Source organism: Panthera onca, chromosome B1 (assembly GCF_046562875.1).
Source record: "Panthera onca isolate mPanOnc1 chromosome B1, mPanOnc1 haplotype 2, whole genome shotgun sequence".
Classification (NCBI taxonomy): Eukaryota; Metazoa; Chordata; class Mammalia; order Carnivora; family Felidae; genus Panthera; species Panthera onca.
This window is the reverse complement of record NC_138342.1, coordinates 142,697,491-142,720,152: the sequence shown is the minus strand read 5'-3', so window position 1 is coordinate 142,720,152 and position 22,662 is coordinate 142,697,491. Positions and strand designations below refer to the sequence as shown.

Below are 22,662 nucleotides of genomic sequence, written 5' to 3'. Positions count from 1 at the left end.
TATATTTTAATGCTGTTCATCTCTAATAGATAAAAATACATTTCCTATGTTATTAGTGGAACAGCAACAATATTTTCAGTCTGTGAATTATAACCTGCCCATTAGAAGTCTGCCCTCTTGGACCCAGGGCCCCTTGGACTTATCACAGATCATAAAAGCCACAACGTCACATATTTAAGTGTGAATCAGGTCAGCATTCCTTTCAAGATTAAACTTTTAAGGAATACCTTTATAAAATGCAGATCTAATAGAGCTTTGAGCATAAACTGATACAAAGTAAAGAGTTGGAATGGTGTAGCCAAATGCCTCTGATTGGATCTATTCACGAGCTATTTCTAACAAAAGAAAACAGGAGAAACTCCAAAGGAATATGCAGTTTTATACCTTCTTTCTGTATTAAAACCAAGACATAGCTAGGGGCACCTGGGTGGCTCAAGTGGGTTGTTTCCCACTCTTGGTTTCTCAGGTCATGATCTCAGGGTTCATGAGGTCCAGCCCTGCATCGGGCTCCATGCTGAGAGCACGGAGCTTACGTGGGATTCTCTCTCTTGCTCTGTCTCTCTCTCTCTCTGTCTGTCCCTTCCCCTGGTTGCCCTCTCTCTCTCTCTCAAAATAAATAAACTTTTTAAAAAGTACAAATAAAAAAGACACAACTAGATTTCATTTTAATAAACACTTTCTTCCCAGGTGATTCTCAAATAAGTCATCCTATTTAGTCTTCTATGTACAGTTATGAATCTTTAACATTATTCCACTGATATTCTTGGAGTTACTGGTAAACCTACTATATCAGTGTAACTTAAGTTTATTTGGCCTATATTTATACCAATATCATTAGGACTCCCCATTGTAAAGTAATGAAGAATGTTAAATACATAACCATACACAGGGCTCAAAGCTAAGGACTGCAGAGAAAGACACACACACACACACACACACACACACACACACACAAACACACACACACACACACACTGGCCGAGAGACAGAGAGAGAGAGAGAGAGAGAGAGAGAGAGAGAAACAGAAAGAGCAAGAGACAGAAAAAAGAGAGACAAGGAGGGATTTGTTTGGTGGGCATTAAACAGTCCAAGATGGGAAAAAAGTCATTCTCAAAGATTTCGTGAACTAAAAGTTAATATATTTTTATTTTTTAATACATATATTTCTTAGCTCTGTCTTCATCATGCCATTAATAAGCAACTTGCCTTTTATATTGCTTTAAAAACACAAGATATCTTTCTCACTGATGATGGTACTTTCATGAATGTGGTTTTACTGTATTAACAAACCAATTTACACATTATTACTGCATTTAAAGAAAAAAATAGCCTATTTATGTATGTACATAATGAAAATCTCAAGTGAAAACTATACTTATCTTCCTATTAATAACTTAAATATTTAAGACCTATAGGCTTAAAATTATAGTGTCACAAATTTTTACTACTTTTTTGATTCCTACTCACTGCCTTTCTTACAATTCAGTGTGCAAACGTATCTCCAGTTTGCTTTCTAAGTGTTATATATATGTATATATGTTTTTAGAGAGACAATCAAACTGGTTTTATATGTGAACTTTCTACTCATTTAAGTGCTATTAGTCACACAATTTTCCCACAAATTTTCTACACTCAAAGTTAAAAAGTATGGTACATCCAGTATTGACAGAAATTACCCAAGGATCATTCATTTCTTCTGTCACAGTGGTACCATTCACTTATAAACCCATCTTTCCTGTGGAAATTTACATTAAAAAAATAAATACCACACATACATTCATATATACATGAACCAAAATTTGGGGGAAAGCTGTGCTAACCAAAGCTAAACATATTTCTTAGAATTAGGATGTTTCAAAGGATTTTGACTATGGAGGAGGAGCATAAAGTATGCAGTATTTCCAGTTTGGAAGCAAACCCTTTTTTCTCTCTTAGACGATTGAGTCTTGGAACATTCGTACTAACACCTTCCCTTAATCTCTTTTTCACAACTTTATCCAGTAGCAAAACATACAGTCACTCACTAGCAACATGGCTAGAACTCAGTTTTTTCAAAAAAAAAGGTTATAAAATTCAAACTAATAAAATTTGAATTTGTATACCATTAATGATAGTATTTGCAAGAAAAAAGATCATTTAGTACTCAATTCTGAAGTTGCAATAAAAAATATTCTTTTTATGTTGGCAAGAAAATTCAACATTTGACTATGAAATCATGCAACTATTTAATAACAACTATGAAACAATCATGCTTTTTTGCTCTTTTACTTGTTAAGTTAAAACAAATAAAACATACTATCCCTGTGCCTTAAATTTGATTTCTAGCAATTTGTTTTTAATTATATCAATGGGTGTTCCAGAGTTCTCATTTCATTTTATGATTAACTGACTTTGAACTGAATACGTCACTTGCCAGCATGGAGAGACACAAGTAAACAGTTCAGTAAACTGTGGCTTATTCATCTGGAAAGAGCGCAATCAGGACAATTATGGTTCTGTTTTCGTATGGTGTAATACCTGGACATCTATACAGCTTTCTTGCCTGTGCAATATCTCCTTTGCTTAAACGGGTTCGCTGACCGATTGCAGGACGTATGCCATTATCATCACGAGATGGGAGAATAGTATCCAGAAACATCCCCCTGAAAAAAATCAGAAGCAAGCCACACATAAGTCACCAAATTAAGACAATTACATTCCTTACAAGTATAAGATTATTTTTTTTTCAAAATCGTGTCAATTAAAAGGAAAAAGCATCAGTGTTGAAATTTAAATAGTGCGCCAGACTTTCAAAACATGTTCATCAAAGTAGGAAAAAAAAAAAAGTTGTGTTAAACTGTATACCTAGCATAAAGTCAATGATGAAATTCACTTTAATTTAGAAATGATTTTTAAAATCTAGAATTCTACATAGCTTCCCATACCAAGTAAACCACGGTTTTTATTTTAGTCTTTTAAGCAGACCTAAGAACCCTTGGATTACTAAATTGTAAAACAAATTCTCCTCATAGAAATCTATTTTTAAGGACAATGTATAATACATATTTTTAAGGTTACTAAGATTGTAAAAGTCAAGCAAAATATGTTATTTTTTAGTTAAATTACTAATTAACCCATGTATTCTTAGAAGTCCAAGTATCAAAGTATATATTAAAAGAACAAGAAAAAAGAAAGTGTCAAATTTTAGAAACAACAGTTTAAAGCAAAATAGTTTTTTGATAAATGCACACACAGAAAGAAAATAAAATTTTTGGGGTGCCTGGGTGGCTCAGTTGGTTAAACATCAGACTTCGGCTCAGGTCACGATCTTGCAGTTTGTGGGTTCCAGCCCCACGTCACGCTCTGTGCTGACAGCTCAGACTGGAGCCTGCTTCGGATTCTGTGTCACCCTCTCTCTCTTCCCTTTCCCTGCTTGCACTCTCTATCTCTCTCAAAAATAAACATTAAAAAACAAACTTAGGGGCGCCTGGGTGGCTCAGTCGGTTAAGCGTCCGACTTCGGTTCAGGTCATGATCTCGCAGTCCGTGAGTTCGAGCCCCGCGTCGGGCTCTGTGCTGACGGCTCAGAGCCTGGAGCCAGTTTCAGATTCTGTGTCTCCCTCTCTAGCCCTCCCCCGTTCATGCTTTGTCTCTCTCTGTCTCAAAAATAAATAAACGTTAAAAAAAATTTAAAAAAACCTTAGAAAATAAAATTTTCGTGGTAAAATTAAGAGGATAAAACTAGCAATGCACCCATGATGCTAACTTAGAGACAATGAGTTGTGAGACCAAGGTCGTGATAAAACTCAACATCTTCTTAATATTCAAAACTAAAAATTCTGAATATACTGCACTAAAGATAATCTTAATTTTGCAATGAATATCAACATTTATAGCTCTAAAGGAAGAACTGAGCTTAAAAGTTAGAGTGGGAAACTATTCCAGTAGTAAGAAGGATTTCAAAAAAAGAAAAGCTTTCTATAAAAGTATTTGAAATTAGTTTTTTTTTTAATTATTATTCTAGGGAGAGAGAGAGAGAGAGCAAGAGCAGGGGAGGGACAAAAAGGGGAGGGAGAGAGAGAGAGAGAGAGAGAGAGAGAGAGAGAGAGAGAGAATCCTAAGCAGGCTCCATGCTCAGTGCAGAGCTCAACACGGGGCTCAACTGCATGTGGGATCATGACCTAAGCCAGATTCAAGAGTTGGAAGCTCAGCCAACTGAACCATCCAGGTGCCCCAAAAGTATTTGAAATTAAGAAATACAATTGTAAAAAAAAAAATTTTAAATAAGATGAAAGACATGATACGCCTTTCCAAAACTTTAATGAATACACTGTATATTAAATACAAGTTAAAGGAAATTTCACCTCTACTTATTCTTTCCTTTAGGGAATACTAACTAAGCACCATTGTAAGTCTGGATTTATAGCCTTTAATAAACATTTATGATTCTCACATTTTAGTGTGGGGTGAGAGACATTAAACAAAAGATTGACAACTGAGATAGTGACAGGTACTATGGAGAAAAAGAAGTGAAGATGGATATTGATTACCCAGTGATGGGGTAGCTTTTAAACAGTGAGATCAAAGGAAAACTCACTTGGAAGTTGACAAATTGGGCAAACATGAAGGGAGTGAAGGCGGGGGCATTGTGGGTAAATGGGAGTAGAGACTTCCAGAGAGAAAAAAACAGGAAATTCAATGGCTCAGAGATGGGAGGATCCTTAAAGTGTTTGAGTGTCACACAGATAATGTGACTCTTAGCCTGAGGAAAACTGTTAATATTTGGAAGATGGTAAACAGAGGAGTGACATGATCTATGAGTATTTTATGACTAACCTCTCTGGCTCCGAGGTCAGGGTAGTGATCTTTTAGATAAAACCTGGATAACGCAAATAGAGAATGGAACTCTATAAATTTAAGTATCTATAGAACGCCACATGCATACTGCCTGAGATAAAAGTAGGGAGGGAAACTAATGATTTATGGGAGTTGACTAGCAAAAGTGAGAGCTTGCACATACTTAATTAGACACAACTACAGCTAGGCCAGTGCAATTGAAGGGGAAGTAGAGCTATAAAATAGGGTAGCATTGAGAAAAGCCATTCTTCAACTACACTTCATGAATCAACATATACATTCAATAGGGTAAGTCCAAATTAGTGAAGGGCTGCCATTTCTGTAGTACTTCAGCACCAACAAAGTATTCACTATTTTCTATTTCTAAAAACAGATTTGTAATCTTTAAAGGTTGATTTTTTCCAGTTTTCAAAACAGTTCAACTTGAAAAGGTCAAGGACATCTTGGCATGGATATATTCAAACTCAGACAACAGAGTGATGAATTTTGACTTCTTCTCTCTACTGAGGTAAACTCTCATTCAGAAGGTGTAAGTCACCATTTCTTTTGTTCTTTCTTTGTGGCAGGAAGTTAACAATTCTCTCCCTCCACATCCAGGCCATTAAGTAATGCAGGCTCTTCCTGACTATCCTCAGTGAGGCACTATCAATAGGCCAGAGACAGATTACAAAAGGCTTCACATACTAATCTTCACTGGCTCCATCTACATGAGAAGAGTGAATGAGCTATGCTTTTTAAAGAAACTTTGTAAAATTTTGTAATTTTTTTATTAATGAAAAATGGGCAATCCCAGTTAACAAGCCTCTATATTCCAAATTACCCATGCATATAAAGATCCCATTTATCTAGTCCTATTCTCCCTAAAAGTAAGTACCCAAATCTGCTGATGGGCTACATTCATGAAAACAACTAAAACTTTTACAGACTCCCTGGATCCAGAATAGAAAAAATATATAAAATTTCAAATATTTGCATGAATGAAGAACAAAAAACCACATGTTCATCTAACTGATGTAGAAAACTCATTTGACAAAATTCACACCTTTCAAGATAAAAACTTTCAACGAACTAGGAATAGAAGGAAACCATCTCAACATAAAGATCATGAATGAAAAACCTATAGCTAACATCATACTCAGCAGTGAAAAACTGAGTTTTTCATCTAAGATCAAGAACAAAGCAGAAATGTCCGCTCTCACCACTTCTATTCAACATAGTATTGGAAGTTGTAGCCAGAGCAATTAGGCAAGAAAAAGAAGTAAAATAAGAAAGAAAGAATTGAAATCTTCTTTTTGCAGATCATATAATCCTATATGTAGAAAACCTTAAGGAGTCCACAAAAAAAGTTAGAACTAATAAATTCAGCAAAGTTGAATAAATTCATTCAAACTGAACACACAAAAATCAGTTGCAATTCCATACAATAACAATGAACAATCTGAAAAGGAAATTAAGAAAAACAATTCCAGGGGCATCTGGGTGGCTCAGGCGGTTAAGTGTCTGACTTCAGGTTATGATCTCACAGTTTGTGAGTTCGAGCCCCATGTCTGTCAACACAGAGCCTGGAGCTTACTTCAGATTCTGGGTCTCCCTCTCTCTGCTCCTCCCCCACTTTTGCTCTGTCTCTGTCTCTCTCTCTCAAAAAACTGAATAAACATTAAGAACTTAAAAAGAAGAAAGAAAAAAAATCCATTTAAAATACCATCAAAAAGAATAAAGTACTTAGGAATAAGCCCAACCAAAAAGGTGAAAGACTTCTAAACTAAAAACTACAAAACATTGTTGAAAGAAATTAAAGAAGACAAAAATAAATGGAAAGACATTCCATTCTTATGGATGGCATGGACATTCCATGCTTAATTTGTTAAAATGTCCACATGACACAAAATGATCTATAGATCCAGCACAATCTCTATCAAAACCCAATATAATTTCTTGCAGAGACAGAAAAACAGACCCAAAATTCATATGGAATTTCATAAAACCTCAAATAGTTAAAAAATTTTGAAAACAACAAAGCTGGAAGACTCACACATTGTAATTTCAAAACACACTATTAAGCTAAAGTAATCAAAGCAGTGTGTTACTGGTATAAAGACAGACCTATAGACCAATGGAACAGAATAAGAATCTCAGAAACAAACCCTAGTAAATATAGCAAATAATCTTCAACAAGGGTGCCAAAAACACTCAATCAGAAATATATATATATTTTTTTTTCAATAAACAATACTGGGAAAACTGAATATCCACATAAAACAATAAAGTTAGGCAATTATTTAAGCTATATAAAAAGTTAACTAAAAATAGATTAAAGACCTAAACACAAATCCCAAAACTATAAAAATCCTAGAAGAAAATAGTGGAAACCCTTCATGACATAGAATCTGGCAATAATTTCTTGGATATGACACTAAAGCACAGTTAACAAAAGCAAAAACAGGTAAGTGGGACTACACAAATAAAAAAAAACTACTATGCAGCAAAGATGAAAAAAGGAAAATATTTGCAAATTATACATCCAATAAGGAGCCAGAATGTATAAAGAACTCCTATAATTCAACAACAAAAAATGAATAATCTGACTTTAAGATGGACAAAAGAATTGAATAGACATTTCTCCAAAGACAATACACAACTAGAAAGCACACGAAAGGATACTCAACATCATTAATCATCAAAGAAATGAAAATCAAGCCGCAATGAAACATCAAGTCATACCCATTAGGATGGCTACTATTTAAAAACAGAAAAAGAAAAAAAAAAGAGACAATAACACATGTTGGTAAGGATATGGATTAATTGGAACACTTTGTGTACTGCTGTGGGATTGTGAAATGGTGCAGCTACTATAGAAAACATGATGAAGTTTCTTCAAAAAATTAAAAATAGAACTACCATATGATCCAGCAATCCTACATCTGGGTATATATGCAAAATAATTGAAAACAGGATTTGGCAAAGATATTTGCATACCCATATTGATAGCAGTACTATTCACAATAGCCAACAAGTGGAAGCAACTCAAATGTCTATCAGTGGATGAATAGATAAACAAAACATGGTATATACATATAATGGAAAATTATTCAGCCTTGAAAAGGAAGGAAATCCTTTCACATGCTACAACTTGGATAAACCATGAAGACATCATGCTAAATGAAATAAGCCAATCACAAAAGGACAAATACTGTATGATTCTACTTAATGAGGTATCTAAAGTATCCAAGTTCATGGAAACACAAAGTGGAATGGTAGTCACCAGGGGCTGGCAAGAGGGGAAATGGGGCATTATTGTTTAATGGGCACTGGGTTTCAGTTTTGCAAGATGAAAAAGTTCAAAACATCCGTTTCACAACCATGTGAATAGACTTAACATCACTAAGTGTATACTAAAAAATAGTTAAGATTGCAAATTTTATGTTCAGTGTCTTTTAACACACACACACACACACACACACACACACACACACACACAGCTTCAAATACTTTGGAGGTGGTGGCTAAGAACTGTGACAACTAAGTTTTTCTCCTGGAATTCATTTTTTCTTTAATTTTTTTTTAACATTTATTTATTTTTGAGACAGAGAGAGACAGAGCATGAATGGGGGAGGGTCAGAGAGAGGGAGGCACAGAATCTGAAACAGGCTCCAGGCTCTGAGCTGTCAGCACAGAGCCCGACGCGGGGCTCGAACCCACGGACCGTGAGATCATGACCTGAGCCGAAGTAGGCCGCTTAACCGACTGAGCCACCCAGACGCCCCTGGAATTCAGTTTTTAAATATATGTACAAGTTAGTAAACATTCTCTTTAAAGATCAAAACAATAAAATAAGGTGAATTGCATCAACTCTTCTCACAGGTAGATATAGTTACTTTCACTCTAAGTTCACTGGGAAGACTGAATAGGATAATTTTGGAAGAATAAGACAAATAATGGGTCAAGACTGGCTGGCATGCAGCACCATGGTGTGGGGGGTGGGAGCGATGGACTTCAGGCAGCAAGAGCAGGATGGCTTATGGAAAAGAAGAAAAAGAAGCAATTTAAACATGTAAAAGAAATGCAGAATGAGAGGAAATATATATTTTAGACTTTGGTATAGATTCATCATCTATAAAAGACAGAAAGAATGAATTATTTTCTCCTCTTTCCACTACCTCCTATGTTGCAAAGAATCAAAAGTCAGTTTAGGTCTAAATAATATAATACACCAACATACGAGAGGTGCCTTGGCTGAACTGGGACCCAAATCCCATTTGTTACATGTTTCTATGGAAAATTCAAGTCCAAACACTGGTCTAAAAATAAAGTTTTATAACTCTTTGAGATTAATTTTAGGCCAAATTTATGGGTGTATTTCTACCAAAACTTAAATTCAATTCCAAAAACAATATATATATTATATATATATATTATATCTGTATAATATATATACACACACACACACACACACACAGTATATAAATATATAAACTACAGGTATAAACTATATATATGTATATATACACACCAGTAGAAAATAATTATTAAATACAGTGAATAATTATTAAAATACAGTTCACACTCAATTTTTTAAATAATATAATTTTGTCTTTTTAAAGGAGCATAATTTAAAAATTTATCTAAGTATTAAAGGCTCATTGACACATCATTCTTTACTTTTTATTAAGAATTATTTTAGGGGGCACCTGGCCGGCTCAGTTGGTGGAGCATGGGACTCTTGATTTTGGGGTTGTAGGTTCAACCTACAACGTGGGCATTGGGTGTAGAGATTACTTAAAAAAAATAAAAATCTTTAAAAAATTAAATATTTTAAAAAAAAAAAGGATTTATTTTTAAAAGACAGGGGTATTAATTTGAATTTTTTATCTCCTTTCTGACCCTGTCCTTAGAAACAGATGTTTGAGGGGCATCTGGGTGGCTCAGATGGTTAAGCATTGTACTCTTGACTTCGGCTTAGGTCATAATCTCACGGTTTGTGGTTTTGAGTCCTGCGTCTTCTTTCTCTCTCCTCCTCTGCCCCTCCCCCCCAAAATAAATAAACTTAAAAAAAATTAAAAAAAAAGAAATAGATGTTAGATGAATTGTGAAGTGGACATAAGTGGACACAAAGAATGAGTTAGAATGGACATATGAGTGTAAAACGAGCATAAATGGGGAAAGGGGATGATTTCAATGATTTGACAGATCTAAATTCCTTACCTGGGAACTATTTGCTTGATGACGTCATCTTTAGAATAAAGTTATTGAAACCTAAATTTATTGCGTTCTTTAAAAATAGCATTAAATCTTTAATGAAATGAATTTAAGGTTAATAAGTGGTGAAATTCTAAATTACATGAGGCAAAATATCTTCATAATATGTTCTTTGAGAATTAAATTAGTTAAGCACCTTTCAAGCATAACTAGTAGTTGAGCAATAGAAAATATACAGTAGGGAACACAACTTAAATAGAGAATAAACATTCCAACTCAACAACCAAGTACCCTATGTGATTTGTGAATGCCTAAGTTTCCTTAAATGATGCTATGCCAATTTAAAATACTGATTGGTTTAATAATCATTTTCATTGGACTTTTAAAATTGACTTAGGAATATAAAATAGTTTTAATTAATTCATACCATTTTAATTTTTAATCTGAATGTATGTATTTGATAGGAAATGTGAAAACGTGTTTTTAAAATCTCAAATGCTGGTGTTGGCTATAAACCTTAATTGAGTATTTTTGTACTTGAGGGCAACAGTATTTGAAAGAGCTTCAAGTTCTAATGTTAAGCATAGCTTTGTCAGGAGCCACACGGAGGAAAGGAATTAAAAGTCAAAAGGTATAACCTGAGACTCCAACCTTGAGAAGGTGTTCCTGGCATAGTGCATGATACTGTCAAAATCGTATCTTTCTCCAAGTGAGTTTACTTCTCCAGGCTCCATCTTCAGAAAATTGTATTCTTGACCTAAGAAACATTTCAGAAGCCTTTTAGCAGACAGAGACAAGAACAGAAGAGCCCCTCCTAAGCCTGCATCTGCTTTTTACTAAATGCAAGTTGCAGCTAAATGCGAACACCCAGGTACGTGCAAAAGTATGCATGCTGTTTTCACTTAACATCACGTTGAAACATTAATACTGGATTTCATTAATAAGTCAATTTGGGGGGAAAAAGGTGGATTATCAAAAACATACTTTGGATTGTTTTGCATGTATATGCTTTATGTTCTTATAAATACTTTTTTTTTTTAATCTCACTGCTTTTTTCAACACTGCAGGAATGATTATAAAAAGTTACATCGTTACCAAATGGGACTCCACTTTCTCTTAGGACTACATTTTCCAAGATCAACAAAAATTATCTTTTGCTTTAGAGTCTTTCTCTGAAACACTGAGAAAAATATAAAAAGAGTATTTGCATGTACACATAACACTGCAGGCTTTAGCTATGTGACTTTGTCACTAAAGGCAAAAACAATAGCAGCAGATTTCACTCAAAATTGAAACAAGATTCTCTCTGATGAATCCATTCCAACCTCTACTTGGAGGGTGTTTTTGATCAGGAAGAATATGCTTGAGAACTTAATAATTTCTTTATTTTTGCTTTACTTTTCACAACCGTTATTTTAACTTCTGGACATTTTCCTTTTAATAGGTTTCTCAACTGGTTGTTTATATCTGTATTGTTACACGGTTTCTTGAAATTTGAAAATAACAGACTTAGATTTGTACATCCATGGCAGTTGTTCCAGAAACAGAGAATTTCCTCAGATAGAGATGAGACCTCAGTGACTCTGTTTTCATAATTTCAGTAGCCGAAGACAGCTGCTTTAGGGGCTCACGTAACTTAAAAAGCTTTGAAAGATCAAAATGTAAAGGTGAGCTCCTAGAATTCCAAATTCAAGGTTCCAACTTAAAATGGAACAACACTCATCTAACTAGGTTTTTATTCCACTCATCTAACTAGGTTTGTATTCTAGATTACAACACTCATCTAACTAGGTTTTTATTCCAACTGCCATATTACTATGAAAAATATAAATATCACATTAATAAAATTTTCCAAACGACAATAAAGAAATAGAGTGATACCAAAGTATAGTATGTCTTCTGCATGTGATAAGGAAAAGTGGTGTGCTCAACACTAACGATTAAAGAATCATCCTAAAGTGACAGAACCCAAGTCCCAGACTAAAGTGTTTTGGTCTATCTTTCAATTAATTCACACATTAGCTAGTATTTAATGAACTAACCAGCTTGTACAGTGAAATATGTTCCACAAGTCTCTGATGTGCCTATTTGTACTATAACTATTTTCAGGAAATACTCTGTATTCTTGCCAACCTCTCACAGAAGCAACTGTTAAAACTCTCTTCTTCATAAGGAATAAGTATGTTTCAACATATCCACTTCTGAGGTGAGGTTTTCATAAAGCTATGGAGTTGATTTTATAAATACTAATCTATGCCCAGTAGAGAGTGGAGATTTCAAATTCAAGCACACTATGGGAAGATATTCTCTGGTTAAAGCAAAATGCTTCACAAAAATTTCTGAAAATGGAACAGTAAGCAACTTTAGTCATAGATTCTGAGGCATATAATTGAGCACTTAACATGCAGGTGACTCAGTGTTTTGTGCTAAATAAAAACAATATAACCACACATGGTCCAAATAAAGAAAGCTGAACTTATTTCATGAATAAAGGGAAGAAGACCAGAGATACAGAGAACCAGGGGAACTCACCCTAAACAATTAAAAAAAAAAAAAAAAGATGATGAACCTTGTTCTTGAAGGCATATTCTAAAATGGATTAAAGTGGGGCACCTAGACGGCTCAGCTGGTTAAGCATCTGACCCTTGGTTTCAGCTCGGGTCATGATGTCATAGTGATTTCAGTTCAGATCATGATCTCGCGGTTCATGAGTTCAAGCCCTGCATTGGGCTTTGCGCTGACAATGCAGAGCCTGCTTGGGATTCTCTCTTCCTCTCTCCCTCTCTCTCCCCACTGCTCTTTCTCTGCCCCTCCCCTGCTTATTCTCTCTCTCTTTCTCAAAATAAATAGAGAAACTTAAAAAAAATAAAAATAAAATAAATAAAATGGATTGAAGTAATACAATCCTTGTAACAATCTGGTTCCTATTGTAGTTACTAATTTTGCATATAAATGTGAGGCTAAAGTCTGCACTTATTAGACATTGCCCTTGAATAACAGTTGATCTTAAGTTTCTGAGCCAGAGCAAGTCATAAATTTGTTGAAGATTAATCTCCAGCATGAACTCTTTCATACTAGAATTGCCCTGCTACACTAGTTCCAAATACTCAGAAAATCTCACACAATAAATTCTTTCTTTTCCATTTGCCTGAATGTTGAGTCACCCAGAGTATGAATAGCCATAATTTCCTAAGCACTGTGTTAAGTATTATACATTTATATACTACTTACATATTTCTTGCTTGTTTTAAATACATCCTTATGTTAAAACAGAGTCCTGTTATTAAGAGTAAGAATCATTCTTGAAAGTTACTTCCTTTATAAGATGCTTTCTCCACATAATAAAAGAAACTTAATAGCTATGGTTAACAGCAAACTTCTCATTAATTGATAGTTGAAATCATTTCCCGAAATATTGTCTCCTTTTTATTTCTTTCTTAATGATATAAAGTAAGATGAACTTTGATAGCTGGCTCAGGCATTTGAGCCTCCTATATTGGGAGTAAACGTTTGCTTTACTTCTCCTTGATAATCAACACTACAAATGATTTCATCATTTTTTAAACTGATGTACAATTGACATACAATATTATATTAGTTTCACGTGTACAACATAGTGATTAGATGCCTGTATACACTGCAAACTGGTCACCACAATAAATCTAATCACCATCAATCACCATGCGGAGTTAATAAAATGCTGACTGAATTCCCTGTGCGGTACATTACATCTCCATGACTTACTTATTTTATAACTGGAAGTTTATACTTCTTGATTCTGTTTACCTACTTCATATCCCCAAATCCGCTCTCCTTTGGCAACCACCACTCTATTTTCTGTATCTATGAATCTCAGTTTTGTTCTGGTTTATGCGTTTGTTAGTTTTGTTTTTTAGATTCCAATTAGAATTGAAATCATGTGTATTTGTCTTTCTCTGTCTGACTTATTTCACTTAGCATAATACCCTCAAGGTCCATCAATGTCACAAATGGCAAGATTTCATTTTTCATGACTAATATACCTGTGTGTGTGTGTGTGTGTGTGTGTGTGTGTGTGTGTGTGTGTGTGAGAGAGAGAGAGAGAGAGAGAGAGAGAGAGAGAGAGGTCTTCTTTATTCATTCATTTATTGACGGATGGATACTTAAGTTGTTTTCCTATTTTGACTACTGTGGATAATGCTGCAATGAAGACAGGGATGCATATATCTTCTTGAATTGGTGATTTTGTTTTCTTTGCATAGATACCAAGAAGTGGAATTGTTGGATCATATGGTAGTTCTATTTTTAATTTATTGAAGAACCTCCATCCTGTTTTCTATGGTATCTTCACCAGTGCATGAAGACTCCCTTATCTCCACATCCTTCCAAGACTTGTTATCTCTTGTCTTTTTTATAAAAGCTGTTTTAACAGGTATGAGATGATATCTGATTGTAGTTTTATTTTGCATTTCCCTGATGATTAATGATGTTGAACATCTTTTCATGTGCCTGTTGCCTATCTGTATGTCTTCTTTGGAAAAATGTCTCTTCAGAGCCTCTGTCCATTTTTTAATCAGATTATATTTTGTTATTAAGTTGTATGAGTTCTTTATATATTTTGGGTGCTAATAACCCCTTATCAGATATATGATTTGCAAATGTCTTCCCATTCAGCAAGTTGCCTTCCATTTTACTGATGGACTCTTTCACTATGCAGAAGCGTTTTAGTTTGATGTAGACACATTTATTTTTCCTTTTATTACCTTGCATTTGGAATCAGATCAAAAAAAAAAAAAAAAACAAAAAAAACATTGCTAAGCCTAAAGTCAAAGAGCTTACTGCCAATGTTTTCTTCTAGGAATTTTATGGTTCCAGGTCTTACATTGGACTTTAATCCATTTTGAGTTAATTTTTGTGAATGGTGGAAGATAGTGGTCCACTTTCATTCTTCTGCATGTAGCTGTCCCGTTTTCCCAGCACCAATTATTGAAGAAACTATCCTCTCCTCATTGCATTGTTCTTGCTCCTTTTGCTATATATTAATTGATCACATATGTTTTAGTTTATTTCTAGGCACACTATTCTGTTCCACTGATCTATGAGGCTGTTTTTAAGCCGGTACCATACGGTTTTGATTACTGTAATTGCGTAGTATAGTTTGAAATCAGGGAGCATGATACTTCTGGTTTTGTTTTTTCTTTCTCAAGATTGCTTTGTCTATTCAGAGTCTATTGCGACTCCATACAAATTTTAGCATTATTTGTTCTAGGTCTCTAAAAATTGCCATTAGAATTTTCATAGGGATTGCACTGAATCTGTATATTGCTTTGGGTAGCATGGATATTTAACGATATTAATTCTTCAATCCATGAACATGGAATATGTTTTTACTTATCTGTGTGTTTTCCTCAATTTCTTTCATCAGTGTCTTACTAGTTTTCAGTATACAAGTCTTTCACTCCCCTGGTTAAACATATTCCAAGGTATTTTATACCATCTGATGCAATCATAAATGACTGTTTTCTTGATTTCTCTTTCTGATAATTTATTAGTGTATAGAAATACAATAGTTTTATATATTAATTTTGTATTCCACAAAATTTACTGAATTCATTTATTGGCACCAGAAGTTATTTTGGTGGAGCCTTTAGTTTCCTACAAATAGCATCATGTCATCTATAAATAGTGGCCATTTTACTTCCTTTCCAAATGGTATGCCTTTTACTTCTTTTTCTGATCGAACTGCTGTAGCTAGAACTTCCAATAGTATTTTGAATAAAAGTGCCAAGTGTCTTGCTCCCGACCTTACAGGAAACACTTTCAGTTTTTCACCACTAAGATATTAGCTGTGATTTTGTGATATATGGTCTTTATTATGTCAAAGTACATTCCCTCTATACCCACTTTGTTGAGAGTTTTTATTATAAATAGATGTTGAATTTTCTCAAGTGCTTTTTCTGCATCTTTTTAATTGATCAAATGATTTCTATGTTTTGTGGGGTTTTATGTTTCCAATTATTATTTTTTAATATAATTTATTGTCAAATTGATTAACATACAGTGTGCTTTTGGTTTTGGAGGTAGATTCCCGTGATTCATCGCTTACATACAACACCCAGTGCTCATCTCAACAAGTGCCCTCCTCAACGCCAATCACCCATTTTCTCCTGATTTTTATATTTTGTTAATGTGGTATATCGCATTGGTTAATTTGCACGTTTGAGCCATCCTTGCATCCCTGGAATAAAATGCACTTGATCATAGTGTATGATCCTTTTAATGGATTATTTTGGTTTATTAATATTTGCTAATACTTTACTGGGGATTTTTGCATCTATATTCATCAGGGATATTGGCCTGTAATTTTCCTTTTTTGTGCTGCCCTTGTCTGGTTTTAGTATTAGAGTAATACTGACTTTGTAAAATGAGTTAGAAGCATTTCATCCTCTTCAATTTTTTGGAATAGTTTGAGAAGGATAGGTATTACATCTTCTTTGAATATTAAGTAGAATTTACCAATGAAGCATTCTGGTCCTGGACTTTTGTATTTTGGCAGTTTGTAGTTACTAATTCAATCTCTTTATACGTAATTAGTATGTTCAGGTTTTCTATATTCTTATGATTCAGTCTTGAAAGATTGTATGTTTCTAGGAACATAACTAATTCTTCTAGGTCACCCTATTTGCTTACCTATAATTGTTCATATTAGTCTAATGATCCTTTGCATTGCTATGGTATCAGTTGTTACTTCTATTTCATTTCTAATTTTATTTATTTGAGCCTTCTCTTTTTCCTGGTGAGCCTAACTGAAGGTTTATCAATTTTACCTTTTCAAAGACCTAACTTTTAATTTCATTGATCTTTTCTATTATCTATTAAGTTCTATTCCATTTATTATTTCCTTTCTTCTACTAACTTTGGCTTCATTTGTTCTTTTTCTAGTTCCTTTGGATGTAAAGTTAGATTGTTTATTTGAGCTTTTTTTTTTTTTTTTTTTTTTTTTTGGTTTCTTGAGATAGGCTTGTATTGCTATGAATTTAACCTCTTATAATCACTTTTACTGCATTCCATAGATTTTGGTATATCATATTTCTATTTTCCTTTCTATCTAGGTATTTTTTAATTTCTCTTTTAAATTCTTCAATGACTCAGTGGAGAAAATATCTTTTTTCCATTCCTTTACTTTCAGTCTGGTGTCCTTAGTTCTTAAGTGAGTCTCTTATAGGCAACATATAGGTGAGTAGTTTTTAAAATATTCAGCCACTTTATATCTTTTGATGGGAGTATTTAGTCAATTTACATTTAAAGTAATTATTGATAGGTATGTACTTATTGCCATCTTGTTGACTGTTTTCTGGCTGATTTTGTAATACCTCTCTGTTCCTTTCTTCTTGGCTTTCTTTTTATCCTTGTGGTTTGATACCTTTCCTTAGTGTTATATTTAGATTCCTTTCTCATTTTCTTTTGGGTATTCACTATAAGTGTTTGCCTGTGGTTACTGTGAGATTCACATATAACATCCTATGTATATAACAGTCTAATTTAAGTTGATAGCAACTTAAATTTGAATACATTCTCAAACTACATTCTTACTCCCCCCCGCCCATGTTTTGCTTTTGATATCACATTTTCAATCTTTTTATTTTATGTACCTTTGAACTGATTATTATAGTTAATCTATCTTTTTCTTTTGACCTATTTCATACTAGCTTTATCAGTTATTAACCTGCTACCTTTACTATACATTTTCTTTTCCCAGTGACATTTTTACTTTTTGTGTTTTATTGTCATTAATTACCGTCAGTACTTTTCTATTTAAAGAAGTCCTTTTAGGGGTACTTGGATGGCTCAGTCAGTTAAGTGTCTGACTTCAGCTCAGGTCATGTTCTCATGGTTTGTGAGTTCAAGCACCACGTCAGGCTCTGTGCTAACAGCTCAGAGCCTGGAGCCTGCTTTGGATTCTGTGTCTCTCTGTCTCTCTGCCCTCCTCCATTCATGCTCTGTTTCTCTCCCTCTCTCTCAAAAATAAATAAACATTAAAACAATTTAAAAAAGAAGTCCTTTTACAGTTTCTTGTAAGTCTGGTTTAATGGTTATGGGTTCCTTTAAAGTTTTGCTTGTCTGGAAAACTCTCTCTCCTTCAATTCTGAATGATAACTTTGCTTGGTAGAATATTCTTGGTTGGAAGGTTTCCCACCCCCCCCCTCCTTTCAGTATTTTGAATAGGTCATGCCACTCTCTTCTGTTCTGCTAAAGTTTCTTCTAAAAATTCTGCTGATGGCTTTATGGGATTTCCCTTGTATGTAACAAGCTTTTTTCCCTTGCTACTTTTAAGATTATCTCTTTGTATTTAACTTTTGATGTTTTAATTAGAAGGTGTCTTGGTGTGGACCTCTTTGGGTTCATCTTATTTGAAACTCTATGGGCTTCCTGGAGCTGGATGTCTGTTTCCATCCCCAGATTAGGGAAGTTTTCAGCCATGATTTCTTCAGATAACCTTTCTGTTCCTTTCACTCTCTTCTCTTTCTGGGACTCCTATATGCAGATACTATTCTAATTAATGTTGTCCCATAAGTCCCTCAAGATATTCCACCTTTTTAAATTCTTTTTTCGTTTTGCTACTCTGAGTTCCATTGCTTTGTCTTTCAATTCACTGATCCATTCTTCTGCTTTATCCAATCTACTGTTGAACCCCTTTAGTGTATTTTTCATCCATTATTGTATTCTTCAACCCTGTAACTTCTATTTGGTACTTTCTCATATTTTCTTTGTTTAAATTCTCATTGTATTCATCCATTCTTCTCCCTGGTGAAGTGAGCAACGTTCTGGCCATTACTTTGAACTTTTTATCAGGTAGACTATGTATCTCTGTTTCATTAAGATCATTATCTGAGGTTTTGTCTTGTCTTTCATTTGAAATATATTCCCCTGTCTCATTTTGCCTCTTCTGTATTTGTTCCCGTGTATGAGGCAGAACAGCTACATCTCCCAGTCTCGAAGAACGGGCTTTGTGTAGAAGATGACCCATGAGGCCCAGGAGCAAAATCCCCTTGGCTACCAGAGCCAGACACTCCAAGGTATCCCCTGTGTGGGGTACATGCACCCCCCAGCGGTGGCAGAGCCACAGCCATGGCTGTGAGGTGCTTGCCCGGCTGTGGTATGGCTATGGCACAGGAGGGGTAGGGCATTTGCCTAGCTGTGGTAGATCTGTGGTTTGGGAGGGAAAGCCTCTTGTCTGGCTGACTGTGACATGGTTCTGGTGTGGGGAAGGGTGCTCTCCCAGCTGGCTGTGGCATAGCTGAGGCACGGTGAGGGGGTCTGCGCCTACCTGCACAAGCAGGTTAGACAGAGATTGCTAAAATGGCACCCACCAGTGTCAGCAGTAGCAAGGAGAAAGAGATTGAAAAAAATGGCACCTACCACTCCTTCTGTCCCTGGAGAGTCTCAACACATTCCTTCCTGTCTAGTGGTCACTTTACGATTAGTCATTGGGCCTGCTTCACATAAGGACTAGGTGCTTTTCAAGCTGCTGTTTTTGCACTGGGTCATAGGGTGCGTGAGTCTGCATGTGAGCCCCTTAAAGGCAGGTTCTCCGTTCCTTCCAGTTCTATTCTTCTCCTGGATACAATCCCTCATGGTTTTACGTTTGGGGGGCTCATCTTTCCCGTGCAGGACCCAAAGGTTGAGGTGTCTGATGTAGGGCCCAAACCCCTTGCTCCACAGGGGGAAGTGCTGTACTTCTGATATCTCTTCTGATTAGGGGTCATCATGCCTAGAACTGGATTTTTTGGCAGCAGGTATGTCTCCACCTCTCCTACCCTATCTCCATGTGGGTCTTTAATCCTTTGTTGGAGAGGCCCTGTTCATCTAGTTATCAAGATATTTTCAGAGAAAGTATTGCACGCATAGCTGTCATTTGTTGTGTCCATGGCAGGAAGTGAGTTCAGGATATTATTAGACTGCCATCTGGAACCACCCTCTCCTCTTCTCCTACTTTATCAGTCTTGAAATGACCTCTTCCCTAGGACATCATATTCAATGATTTTTCTTCTACCTTTTAGACCAAACCTTACTGGTCTTTGGGGGGATTTTTTGCCATCTCCTACTTTCTATCCTCAGGTGTATTTTCCTCTCCCTTCAATATTTCCCTAGACAGTCAAAGCTACCATCAAATTTCCTTCTCTAGATACAGGCTAAAGTTTAGACTCACTTTTCCTTTGTGTACTAACCACTTCCATTTGGATAATCCAATGGCTTCTCAAAATCAAGGATTTGCTAAATAAAATCATTATCTGTCTTTCTCACTCTAAAAATTATGTTGCTTTATCCATATTTCTTCCTTCATTTGATGATGTCACCATTCATCCTGTTGCCTAAAAATAAATCCTTGAAGATTTTCCTTCCTATGTTAGTGTTCCTCCTAAAATATATTTGAAAGGTCATTGCCTCTTATTCTTCTTGAACTGCACTTCCTTGACTGAAGACTTAGTCATCTCTTACAAGTTACTTATTTAATCTTCTTATAGGTTTCCTTAACTTAAGTTCATCCTCCCCACCTCAACTTTCCCATCCTCAGTGAAGGATCTCAAAGCTGAAAGAATTCTTTTTTTTTTAATCTTTTTTTTTAAAAAATCAGAACTTGTTCTGCTTTCAATCATCAATTATTCTCAGTAGCTAAAAGATAAAATCCGGGGCACCTGGGTTGCTCGGTTGGTTAATCGCCAGGCTTCGGCTCAGGTCAAGAGTTCAAGCCCTGCATCAGTCCCTGTGCTGACAGCTCAGAGCCTGGAGCCTGCTTCAGATTCTGTGTGTGTCTCTCTGTCTCTGCCCCACCCCCCAGTCACACTCTGTCTCTCCCTCTCTCTCTCTCTCAAAAATGAATAAATATTAAAAAAAAAAAAAGATAAAATCTAAGTTCCCTAGCTTCATATAGAATATCCCCTATGATGTAACCTCATTAGGTAATTACCAACTCATCTCCCATTTGCAACATACCATGTAGCCATAATGGGAAAATAAAAATGATTTGATTTTCTGTAATTATAGCTATGATCATGATGTTTTTACAGCTTAAAATTCTATAACTCTTCGGTGCACTTTCAACACTTCTACTTTACTTCTAAATTTCAGTTCCTTTGTGACATCTCCCTTGACCCACCAAGGCATTTTGTTACACGTTGCTTGGACTTTATGGTATTCTCATCATATAACTATTATTACTCTCCTCACCCACTTACAATCATGTATATATACGCACATACCCCACATTAAGCCTTATATTTTTCATCACAGCATTTTCAACATCTAACAATGCCTCAATAAATAATTAGAACCAAATATGTGATGAGCAAATAAATAGATCAATACCATTAATTACAAGAAATTCTAAGGAATTCAATGTTTGTAACTTAAAACTTGCCACGAATAAAGAAATAAGGACAAATATTTACTTTTCTAATGCTTGAAATACATATGACCTTATAAGATGATTCCAAAAAACAGAATTCATCTTCTGGTAATTGAAATGTACTGATCTTTAAGAATTTATGAAAGTTAAATAAAAAGCTTTAAAATAAGGTTATTATCACACATCAACTATCAGAGAAAATTAAATTTTAATTATATCTGATATTTCAACTACTGAAAAAATTCTTAAGAATTTATCTTCAGGGTAGTTGAAGGAGAATTCTCAAAGAAACTATTTAGACTATCCCAGAAATGACTCATTTCACTGAAATTTTCTCCAAAAATTGTCCCTGGTATAATATAGATTTCTATGGTAGCAGCACATTTCATGTCAAACCTGGGATCTTTTCTAAATCCCTACCACATAAAGTATAGAGCTAAGTATTAAAAATGCTGTAAAAATTTAACACTATCAATTTGTGGTTCAATAGCCTACACCCACTCTTGGAAAGCACAGAAGTTTAGAAATAAAACAGCTAAACCTTAAGAAAAAAGATCAAGCATAAAAAGTACCTAAGATCATCCAGTCTGAAGGAAAACAAATTAAAAATATAATACCATCATGGGTATTTTTTTAATCAGCAAAATGCTGATTCTACCATATCGAAAAATCAGTTCACATTTTTTTAAGAAAAACTTAAATAAATACTGTAAACACAACTAAAAGATATTCTGTCAACCTTAAACCCAACATATTCTAAAGCCTCTCACCTGGCTGGATGTTTTCTCTTATGATAGTGACATGGTTATCTCGATCTGGTCGTGTGTGTTCATGCCAAAAGCCTATCACATGGCCCAATTCATGAACAACAATTCCAAATTTATCACAGTTCTTGCCAATAGAGATTGCCTGAGGCCCATTTCCACGCCGACCCACATAAGAGCAGCATCTGCAATAAAGGAGAAAAGGGAGATGGTGGTGGAAATGATAAATGAGTTACAGTATGATGAAACTTTGGCAAGAATTATGATGGCATACAAAGCCCAATACATTCAGAGGCAGAACAGCCTTTCATCAATAAATACAGCCCATTTCTAATATCCTGGTAAACTTACATACAACACACATCCCCACATAATCACTGGAAGTGCTTTTTCACTAACTCATATGTTACAAGAGATGCCTTCAATCATCATTGGGAGAATTCAAAAGATATCAGAAAATCAAATACTTATGATGGTGATT

The 22,662-nt window shown here is 35.0% G+C and overlaps 1 protein-coding gene across 2 annotated transcripts in view; it reads right to left on the bottom strand.

Annotated features, from left to right (window-relative positions):
- The window catches only part of TLL1 (tolloid like 1), a 209,684-nt gene that overhangs the window by 84,179 nt on the left and 102,843 nt on the right, over window positions 1–22,662 (bottom strand). For both annotated transcript variants that reach the window (XM_078445632.2, XM_078445633.2), the window contains 3 exons: window positions 22,188–22,366; window positions 10,683–10,788; window positions 2,518–2,642 (listed from right to left, as the gene is read on the bottom strand). In XM_078445632.2, the coding sequence (XP_078301758.1) occupies window positions 2,518–2,642; window positions 10,683–10,788; window positions 22,188–22,366 (410 nt within the window). The remainder of the gene's footprint in view (window positions 1–2,517; window positions 2,643–10,682; window positions 10,789–22,187; window positions 22,367–22,662) is intronic.